At 43.7% G+C, this 12,050-nt stretch overlaps 1 protein-coding gene across 1 annotated transcript in view; it reads right to left on the bottom strand.

Moving 5' to 3' along the window:
- Positions 1 to 1,677: 1,677 nt before the first annotated feature.
- Positions 1,678 to 12,050, bottom strand: part of LOC121375180 (leucine-rich repeat and immunoglobulin-like domain-containing nogo receptor-interacting protein 2) — an 11,413-nt gene continuing 1,040 nt past the window's right edge. The window contains exon 2 of the mRNA XM_041502473.1: positions 1,678 to 3,642. Within this exon, the coding sequence (XP_041358407.1) occupies positions 2,028 to 3,608 (1,581 nt within the window). The 5' untranslated portion in view covers positions 3,609 to 3,642 and the 3' untranslated portion in view covers positions 1,678 to 2,027. The remainder of the gene's footprint in view (positions 3,643 to 12,050) is intronic.

The following is a 12,050-nucleotide window of genomic DNA, read 5'->3' as shown; positions in this document are numbered from 1 at the left end:
CGTCATCATGAAAGACCAAGATCGATTGGAACTATTTTCAGCTGGATGGGCGAGAAGCCCAATGACCCAGTTCGGTGATCGTTTTAAAAATAGAACAAGGAAGTGACCTGTTTTCTCGATTAAAAAACATAAGGGAAACTGGATGAGATATTCATGTTATAAATTAAAAAAGATTACAATATATTTTTTATTTGTTTTTATTCTGTTAAAAAAAACCCACCAAAACATCCAATAGTATGTATACATGTATTCCTACACTTATTTACAGAACATGGTTGACGGTAAGAACGAAAGAAATTATATTTGAGTGTTTTAAGGTACACTTCTTGTACTGTTTGTAATTATAAGAATTGTTTCTCATTTTTTAGGAATTTATCGATGTATAAAAGTCACAAATGGTATAAAATCGCTTCGCTACGCTACGCGATTTTATATCATTTGTGACTTTTATACATCGATAAATTCCTAAAAAATGAGAAACAATTCTTATATAAATGATTAAATAAAGTCTCTGTCTAAAAACCACAATTAAAAATCTCAAGTTAAAAAGCTCAACGTTTCGTCAGCTAAATGCTGACATCCTCAGGAGCAAACTAAACATAAAACCAGGAGTTCAGCATTAAAAACAGGTGAATAAAAACAGTTCAAGTGAAAATGTCAAGTTAAAAGACTAAAACAATCACAGGATAAGCCGACTGGGGTAAAGTAACAACAGAAGAGTCAATGACTGCTTGGATCATACTCATTAAGTCCGTCAGGCCACGTTGTGTTGAAGCGGTGCATCCAGAATGATTCGGCAATGTTCAATTTAGTTTTATCAAGATTAGTAATCTTTTGTAACACAGTGCAATTATAATCATGTCCTGCTATATTGAAATGAGGGGCCACATGGGGTGCTTTAGATTGTTTATTATACAGAATGTTGTGCCTATGATTACTGAGTCGGGTACTGAATGGTTGGGTGGTTTGTCCTACATATTGCATTTTGCAGTTAATACAAGTCAGACAGTAAATTTGATATAAAGCAAGCAAAAATTCTTATTTGAATATTTGATCTACCGACATATCAGTTTGGTATATGGTAAGCTAAAATTCTCATTTGAATATTTGATCTACCGACATATCAGTTTGGTATATGGTAAGCAAAAATTCTCATTTGAATATTTGATCTACCGACATATCAGTTTGGTATATGATAAGCAAAAATTCTCATTTGAATATTTGATCTACCGACATATCAGTTTGGTATATGGTAAGCAAAAATTCTCATTTTGATTATTTAATCGTCTGATTTATTGTATAACATTTTGTGAAATATGTTAAAATATCAGTGAAATAAAAGAGTTATTAGTCACTCAGTGACGATAACACATTTTAGAGTGAAAAGTTCACTATTTTGCTGTTGGCATTCAAAGGCATATTGTCACAGACCACTGACCTATTACATGACCTAACAAAGTATTACTTAAAAATATATATATTTGATTTGTCCCTAAATGTACTTTATTCAACCATCTACGTAACCACCATTCTCCATTGGACCATAATTCAAAAACTAATATTGCTGAGAGGGTTGACATGTATTTCACTCCATCATGGTGTAGTTAAAGTGATGCAATAGCTAAATTTGGTCTGTAAAAAATAATGTAAAAATTTTGATTTTTTATTCATTTTTAGAGAAATAAAGTCCTTAAATTTGTGACAGTATGCCTTTAAAAATAAAGGTAAATTGCCAACTTCACTCGATGAGATATAAATCATATTTGACATAAAAACATAAAATATCCTCTATGTATCACTTTGGTAGAAAGGAAGTTAAAAATATCATTTGATCATTTAACCTTCCTATGTATGATTTTGTACACGGCAAGCTAAAACACCCATTCAGTCATGTAGCCTTCCGGTGTATTTATTTGATATAAAACAAGCTGAAACTCCCATTTGATCACTTAACCTTCTGGTTTGTCACGTTGGTCTATGGCAAGCTAAATATCCCATTTGATTATTTACCGTAACCTTCTGGCGTGTCAGTGTATGTGTGTGTATATGACGTCCATAGGAACACCTTCTTCGCTACAGTTGCCGTTCTTGTCGACAGTGAACATGCCGTTGTTTTTGTACGACCGGTAACGGTACTGCCGGCGGAAGAAGCTGAGCCAACGGATTCGGAATTTTATAAGTATCAGAATCGTAATGAGCAGAATGCTCGTAACAGCCGCTGTTATGGCCGCCATTTTTACGCGACGGTTAACATCCTTGTTGCCAAACAACGTGACGTCACAATCGAATGCAGAATATGGAAGTGTTAATATTTTTCGATCCTTCAATCCGAGGGGTCCCGAGCACGTCAGGTTGGCTCCATTACGCCTGGTCAGGGGGTTCTTTGCAGTTGGCAGAGCCTCGATCATCCACGCCGCTCTACAGTCGCACTCTATTGCATTGTGGGTGAGATCCACTATTACGTCACTGTCCCACGCCACCATGTTTTTGTGGAAAACTTTGATGGAGTTGTAACTGAAGTCGACAAGACGGAGATTGCCGAGAAATGACGTCATAGCCAAGCCGCCGAGTGTGTGCAACACTGGATTCCTACTTACTGTCAACTCCTCCAGTTTGTACAGCCAGGTAAACGTGTGGTTCTCGATCACCGTCAGGTTGTTCAAGCCAACCAAAACAAGTTTACGCAGATTGATCAACTTGTCAAACGAGCCGTTGTGCAAAACCTTTATATTACTCTGACTCAAGTCTAAGGTCTTCAGATTGTGCAACGCACTGAGCGCTTTCTCTGGAAATTCCGTCAGATTTGTTCCCTTCAGATAGAGATGTTCTACCATGCTCGCCTTGCGAGACTGGAAAACGAACGTCAGTGCTGAAATCCTGGTCAGTCTATTGCCATTCAAGCGTAAAATCTTTAAGGAGTCTAGACCAGAGAAAGCGAAGTCGGGCAGTTCCTCTATGAGGTTATCGTCGAGGACGAGGATCTCGAGAGAGCGTAGATGTGAGAAGACAAATGGCGGCACAGTCTTCAGCAGATTCCTCGTCATGTTGAGCACGACGAGTGACGTCAGCCCTCTGAAGGCGTCTTTATCCACAACGGAGATGTGATTCTTGGTGAAGTCGAGTTTGCGCAGACTGCCCAATTCTCGGAACGTATTATTCCGTATGACGGTTAACCCATTGTATCCCAAGTCGAGGTTGTCCAGCAGGCCCAGCCCTTTGAATGTGTCTTCGTCCAGCCAGTGCAAGTAGTTCCGTCTGAGGATCAGAGTGGACAGGTTGGACAGGTCGGCAAAGGCGCCGTCCTCGATGACGCTGATGTTGTTAGCAGAAAGATTCAGAAGCTGCAACTGGATGCATTGCCGCAGCTGATTTCCAATCGTCGTGACGCCATTTTGGCCAGAGACGACCACGTGTGTTATTTTGCTGGGATGCGGCAGGGCCCCCGGAAGTGACGTCAGGTTGCCGCCGCGACAGGATACTACTGTATCTTCGCACGTGCAGCCAAATGGACAAGGTGTGTTCTGACTGGATGTGTTGGCCAAGGCAGCCACGACCAGGAGTAACAGGAATAGAAACAGGTTCGGGCGCCATCTTGGAATCCAAGTCATTGTGAAGTCGTTGTGGGGAGAGACAATTCCATTTCTGAAATAATAATAAGTTAAAAATTGAATATCATTATTATTTTGGGATCATAGACTCATTTCAGATTTTCCCTTTGATATACCACTAGGGGTAGGACGTAGCCCAGTGATAAAGCGGCGGTAGAGCGTCTCCTCTCATTACCTGCATTCATGGCTACATCAATGTACATATTATAGACCAAAACATACTGTGTTTCTATGTTAACCGAGAGTTCAGATATATGGAAATATACATTAAAATGGTGGCCATTTTGAATTTCAAGATGGATGCTTAGGTCAGACAAGAATTTTAGTTTTCACAACTTCATTCACTGAGCTCATAAATGTAAACATATACCTAAATTGTTGTGGGTCAACTGTGAGTAAATATATAATAATATTTAATTGGCGGCCATTTTGAATTTCAAGATGGCTGTCATGCCAAAATGACTAAATAAAATGTTATCAGCGAGTTCATTGACCTCAAAAATATAAAAAGACATAAGAATTGTTTCTATGTTAAATGGGAGTCAATATATATATATATATATATATATATATATATATATATATATATATATATATATATATATATATATATATATATATCCCAAAATTATGGCCATTTTGAATTTCAAGATAGCTGCCACGATCAAATGACTGACAAAAATGCTACCAATGGATTTCTAATTCTGGATAGACTTAAGAATAAAAAGAAATATATTTTACTGACTTGAGAAAAAAAAAAAAAAACCCAGAAGCAAATTTACATAACTGCCTGGACTATATGGTCCATAACCATATGTCTGACGCCATATAACCGTATGTAATTCAAATCTGTTGTGTTTGTCGTTGAATAATAATAAAAATATCCTACAGTTGCTTTCCTTCATGAGCTATCGATCTTACGACCCATCGTACCTCAATGAAAAAAAAGAAAGTTTGTTTTGTTTAACGACACCACTAGGGCACATTGATTTATTAATCATCGGCTGCTGGATGTCAAAATTTGGTAATTTTGAAATTTAGTTAGGGGAAACCCGCTATATTTCTATAAGTAGCAAGGGATCTTTTATATGCACCATCCTACAGACAGGATAGCAGATACCACGGCCTTTGATTTACCAGTCATGGTGCACTGGCTGGAACGAGAAATAGCCCAACTGGCCACTGATGGGGATCGATCCTAGATCCATCTCAGTGAAGCACTGCGCCACTGTGTCTCCTCCCTACTCACTCACCTACAAGTAGAGAGGATGTCACCACAACTAGGAAACCATGTCCCACAGCATTACAACATGATGTTACCTCGCCACTGTGTCCCTCCCTACTCACCTAAGTAGACATGTCCCACAGCATTACAACATGATGTTACCTCGCCACTGTGTCCCTCCCTACTCACTCACCTACAACTATAGATGATGTCACCACAAAGAGGACGACATGTCCCACAGCATTACAACATGATGTTACCTCGCCACTGTGTCCCTCCCTACTCACTCACCTACAACTATAGATGATGTCACCACAAAGAGGACGACATGTCCCACAACATTACAACATGATGTTACCTCGCCACTGTGTCCCTCCCTACTCACTCACCTACAACTATAGATGATGTCACCACAAAGAGGACGACATGTCCCACAACATTACAACATGATGTTACCTCGCCACTGTGTCTCTCCCTACTCACTCACCTACAACTATAGATGATGTCACCACAAAGAGGACGACATGTCCCACAGCATTACAACATGATGTTACCTCGCCACTGTGTCCCTCCCTACTCACTCACCTACAACTATAGATGATGTCACCACAAAGAGGACGACATGTCCCACACCTCGCCACTGTGTCCCTCCCATTACAACATGATGTTACCTCGCATTACACTGTGTCCCTCCCTACTCACTCACCTACAACTATAGATGATGTCACCACAAAGAGGACGACATGTCCCACAACATTACAACATGATGTTACCTCGCCACTGTGTCCATTACAACATGATGTTACCATTACAACATGATGCCACTGTGTCCCTCCCTACTCACTCACCTACAACTATAGATGATGTCACCACAAAGAGGACGACATGTCCCACAACATTACAACATGATGTTACCTCGCCACTGTGTCACTGTGTCCCTCCCTACTCACTCACCTACAACTATAGATGATGTCACCACAAAGAGGACGACATGTCCCACAGCATTACAACATGATGTTACCTCGCCACTGTGTCCCTCCCTACTCACTCACCTACAACTATAGATGATGTCACCACAAAGAGGACGACATGTCCCACAGCATTACAACATGATGTTACCTCGCCACTGTGTCCCTCCCTACTCACTCACCTACAACTATAGATGATGTCACCACAAAGAGGACGACATGTCCCACAGCATTACAACATGATGTTACCTCGCCACTGTGTCCCTCCCTACTCACTCACCTACAACTATAGATGATGTCACCACAAAGAGGACGACATGTCCCACAACATTACAACGTGTTACCTCGTCACTGTGTCCCTCCCTACTCACTCACCTAGGAAGACATGTCCCACAGCATTACAACATGATGTTACCTCGCCACTGTGTCCCTCCCTACTCACTCACCTACAACTATAGATGATGTCACCACAAAGAGGACGACATGTCCCACAGCATTACAACATGATGTTACCTCGCCACTGTGTCCCTCCCTACTCACTCACCTACAACTATAGATGATGTCACCACAAAGAGGACGACATGTCCCACAGCATTACAACATGATGTTACCTCGCCACTGTGTCCCTCCCTACTCACTCACCTACAACTATAGATGATGTCACCACAAAGAGGACGACATGTCCCACAGCATTACAACATGATGTTACCTCGCCACTGTGTCCCTCCCTACTCACTCACCTACAACTATAGATGATGTCACCACAAAGAGGACGACATGTCCCACAGCATTACAACATGATGTTACCTCGCCACTGTGTCCCTCCCTACTCACTCACCTACAACTATAGATGATGTCACCACAAAGAGGACGACATGTCCCACAGCATTACAACATGATGTTACCTCGCCACTGTGTCCCTCCCTACTCACTCACCTACAACTATAGATGATGTCACCACAAAGAGGACGACATGTCCCACAGCATTACAACATGATGTTACCTCGCCACTGTGTCCCTCCCTACTCACTCACCTACAACTATAGATGATGTCACCACAAAGAGGACGACATGTCCCACAGCATTACAACATGATGTTACCTCGCCACTGTGTCCCTCCCTACTCACTCACCTACAACTATAGATGATGTCACCACAAAGAGGACGACATGTCCCACAACATTACAACATGATGTTACCTCGCCACTGTGTCCCTCCCTACTCACTCACCTACAACTATAGATGATGTCACCACAAAGAGGACGACATGTCCCACAGCATTACAACATGATGTTACCTCGCCACTGTGTCTCTCCCTACTCACTCACCTACAACTATAGATGATGTCACCACAAAGAGGACGACATGTCCCACAGCATTACAACATGATGTTACCTCGCCACTGTGTCCCTCCCTACTCACTCACCTACAACTATAGATGATGTCACCACAAAGAGGACGACATGTCCCACAACATTACAACATGATGTTACCTCGCCACTGTGTCCCTCCCTACTCACTCACCTACAACTATAGATGATGTCACCACAAAGAGGACGACATGTCCCACAACATTACAACATGATGTTACCTCGCCACTGTGTCCCTCCCTACTCACTCACCTACAACTATAGATGATGTCACCACAAAGAGGACGACATGTCCCACAGCATTACAACATGATGTTACCTCGCCACTGTGTCCCTCCCTACTCACTCACCTACAACTATAGATGATGTCACCACAAAGAGGACATGTCCCACAGCATTACAACATGATGTTACCTCGCCACTGTGTCCCTCCCTACTCACTCACCTACAACTATAGATGATGTCACCACAAAGAGGACGACATGTCCCACAACATTACAACATGATGTTACCTCGCCACTGTGTCCCTCCCTACTCACTCACCTACAACTATAGATGATGTCACCACAAAGAGGACGACATGTCCCACAGCATTACAACATGATGTTACCTCGCCACTGTGTCCCTCCCTACTCACTCACCTACAACTATAGATGATGTCACCACAAAGAGGACGACATGTCCCACAGCATTACAACATGATGTTACCTCGCCACTGTGTCCCTCCCTACTCACTCACCTACAACTATAGATGATGTCACCACAAAGAGGACGACATGTCCCACAGCATTACAACATGATGTTACCTCGCCACTGTGTCCCTCCCTACTCACTCACCTACAACTATAGATGATGTCACCACAAAGAGGACGACATGTCCCACAGCATTACAACATGATGTTACCTCGCCACTGTGTCCCTCCCTACTCACTCACCTACAACTATAGATGATGTCACCACAAAGAGGACGACATGTCCCACAACATTACAACATGATGTTACCTCGCCACTGTGTCCCTCCCTACTCACTCACCTACAACTATAGATGATGTCACCACAAAGAGGACGACATGTCCCACAGCATTACAACATGATGTTACCTCGCCACTGTGTCCCTCCCTACTCACTCACCTACAACTATAGATGATGTCACCACAAAGAGGACGACATGTCCCACAGCATTACAACATGATGTTACCTCGCCACTGTGTCCCTCCCTACTCACTCACCTACAACTATAGATGATGTCACCACAAAGAGGACGACATGTCCCACAACATTACAACATGATGTTACCTCGCCACTGTGTCCCTCCCTACTCACTCACCTACAACTATAGATGATGTCACCACAAAGAGGACGACATGTCCCACAACATTACAACATGATGTTACCTCGCCACTGTGTCCCTCCCTACTCACTCACCTACAACTATAGATGATGTCACCACAAAGAGGACGACATGTCCCACAGCATTACAACATGATGTTACCTCGCCACTGTGTCCCTCCCTACTCACTCACCTACAACTATAGATGATGTCACCACAAAGAGGACGACATGTCCCACAGCATTACAACATGATGTTACCTCGCCACTGTGTCCCTCCCTACTCACTCACCTACAACTATAGATGATGTCACCACAAAGAGGACGACATGTCCCACAGCATTACAACATGATGTTACCTCGCCACTGTGTCCCTCCCTACTCACTCACCTACAACTATAGATGATGTCACCACAAAGAGGACGACATGTCCCACAGCATTACAACATGATGTTACCTCGCCACTGTGTCCCTCCCTACTCACTCACCTACAACTATAGATGATGTCACCACAAAGAGGACGACATGTCCCACAGCATTACAACATGATGTTACCTCGCCACTGTGTCCCTCCCTACTCACTCACCTACAACTATAGATGATGTCACCACAAAGAGGACGACATGTCCCACAGCATTACAACATGATGTTACCTCGCCACTGTGTCCCTCCCTACTCACTCACCTACAACTATAGATGATGTCACCACAAAGAGGACGACATGTCCCACAACATTACAACATGATGTTACCTCGCCACTGTGTCCCTCCCTACTCACTCACCTACAACTATAGATGATGTCACCACAAAGAGGACGACATGTCCCACAGCATTACAACATGATGTTACCTCGCCACTGTGTCCCTCCCTACTCACTCACCTACAACTATAGATGATGTGACATGTGATGTTACCTCGCCACTGTGTCCCTCCCTACTCACTCACCTACAACTATAGATGATGTCACCACAAAGAGGACGACATGTCCCACAACATTACAACATGATGTTACCTCGCCACTGTGTCCCTCCCTACTGATGTCACCTACAACTATACATGATGTTATCGCCACTGTGTCACCCACAAGAGATGTCACCACAAAGAGGACATGTCCCACAGCATTACAACATGATGTTACCTCGCCACTGTGTCTCTCCCTACTCACTCACCTACAACTATAGATGATGTCACCACAAAGAGGACGACATGTCCCACACCACGTGTTACCTCGCCACTGTGTCCCTCCCTACTCACTCACCTAGGAAGACATGTCCCACAGCATTACAACATGATGTTACCTCGCCACTGTGTCTCTCCCTACTCACTCACCTACAACTATAGATGATGTCACCACAAAGAGGACGACATGTCCCACAGCATTACAACATGATGTTACCTCGCCACTGTGTCTCTCCCTACTCACTCTACCTACAACTATAGATGATGTCACCACAAAGAGGACGACATGTCCCACAGCATTACAACATGATGTTACCTCGCCACTGTGTCTCTCCCTACTCACTCACCTACAACTATAGATGATGTCACCACAAAGAGGACGACATGTCCCACAGCATTACAACATGATGTTACCTCGCCACTGTGTCCCTCCCTACTCACTCACCTACAACTATAGATGATGTCACCACAAAGAGGACACATGTCCCACAACATTACAACATGTTACTCGTCCACTGTGTCCCTCACTACTCACAACTATAGATATGTCACCACAAAGAGGACGACATGTCCCACAGCATTACAACATGATGTTACCTCGCCACTGTGTCTCTCCCTACTCACTCACCTACAACTATAGATGATGTCACCACAAAGAGGACGACATGTCATGTCACCACAGCATTACAACATGATGTTACACTGTGTCCCTCCCGCTACTACCTCACTCACTCCTACAACTATAGATGATGTCACCACAAAGAGGACGACATGTCCCACAGCATTACAACATGATGTTACCTCGCCACTGTGTCCCTCCCTACTCACTCACCTACAACTATAGATGATGTCACCACAAAGAGGACGACATGTCCCACAGCATTACAACATGATGTTACCTCGCCACTGTGTCTCTCCCTACTCACTCACCTACAACTATAGATGATGTCACCACAAAGAGGACGACATGTCCCACAACATTACAACATGATGTTACCTCGCCACTGTGTCTCTCCCTACTCACTCACCTACAACTATAGATGATGTCACCACAAAGAGGACGACATGTCCCACAACATTACAACATGATGTTACCTCGCCACTGTGTCTCTCCCTACTCACTCACCTACAACTATAGATGATGTCACCACAAAGAGGACGACATGTCCCACTGTGCATTACAACATGATGTTACCTCGCATTACACTGTGTCGCCACTGTGTCTCTCCCTACTCACTCACCTACAACTATAGATGATGTCACCACAAAGAGGACGACATGTCCCACAACATTACAACATGATGTTACCTCGCCACTGTGTCCCTCCCTACTCACTCACCTACAACTATAGATGATGTCACCACAAAGTGGACGACATGTCCCAACTATAGCATTACAACATGATGTTACCTAGCCACTGTGTCTCTCCCTACTCACTCACCTACAACTATAGATGATGTCACCACAAAGAGGACGACATGTCCCACAACATTACAACATGATGTTACCTCGCCACTGTGTCTCTCCCTACTCACTCACCTACAACTATAGATGATGTCACCACAAAGAGGACGACATGTCCCACAGCATTACAACATGATGTTACCTCGCCACTGTGTCCCTCCCTACTCACTCACCTACAACTATAGATGATGTCACCACAAAGAGGACGACATGTCCCACAGCATTACAACATGATGTTACCTCGCCACTGTGTCCCTCCCTACTCACTCACCTACAACTATAGATGATGTCACCACAAAGAGGACGACATGTCCCACAGCATTACAACATGATGTTACCTCGCCACTGTGTCCCTCCCTACTCACTCACCTACAACTATAGATGATGTCACCACAAAGAGGACGACATGTCCCACAACATTACAACGTGTTACCTCGTCACTGTGTCCCTCCCTACTCACTCACCTACAACTATAGATGATGTCACCACAACTAGGAAACCATGTCCCACATTACAACATGATGTTACCTCGACACTGTGTCTCTCCCTACTCACTCACCTACAACTATAGATGATGTCACCACAAAGAGGACGACATGTCCCACAGCATTACAACATGATGTTACCTCGCCACTGTGTCCCTCCCTACTCACTCACCTACAACTATAGATGATGTCACCACAAAGAGGACGACATGTCCCACAGTATTACAACATGATGTTACCTCGCCACTGTGTCCCTCCCTACTCACTCACCTACAACTATAGATGATGTCACCACAAAGAGGACGACATGTCCCACAGCATTACAACATGATGTTATATATCAGTCGTGATGCACTGGCTGGAACGAGAAATAGCCCACTGGGCCCACCGATGGGGATTGATCCCAGACTGACCGCGCATCA

This window comes from Gigantopelta aegis, chromosome 1 (assembly GCF_016097555.1).
Source record: "Gigantopelta aegis isolate Gae_Host chromosome 1, Gae_host_genome, whole genome shotgun sequence".
Classification (NCBI taxonomy): Eukaryota; Metazoa; Mollusca; class Gastropoda; order Neomphalida; family Peltospiridae; genus Gigantopelta; species Gigantopelta aegis.
This window is presented reverse-complemented; position numbering and strand designations above follow the sequence as displayed.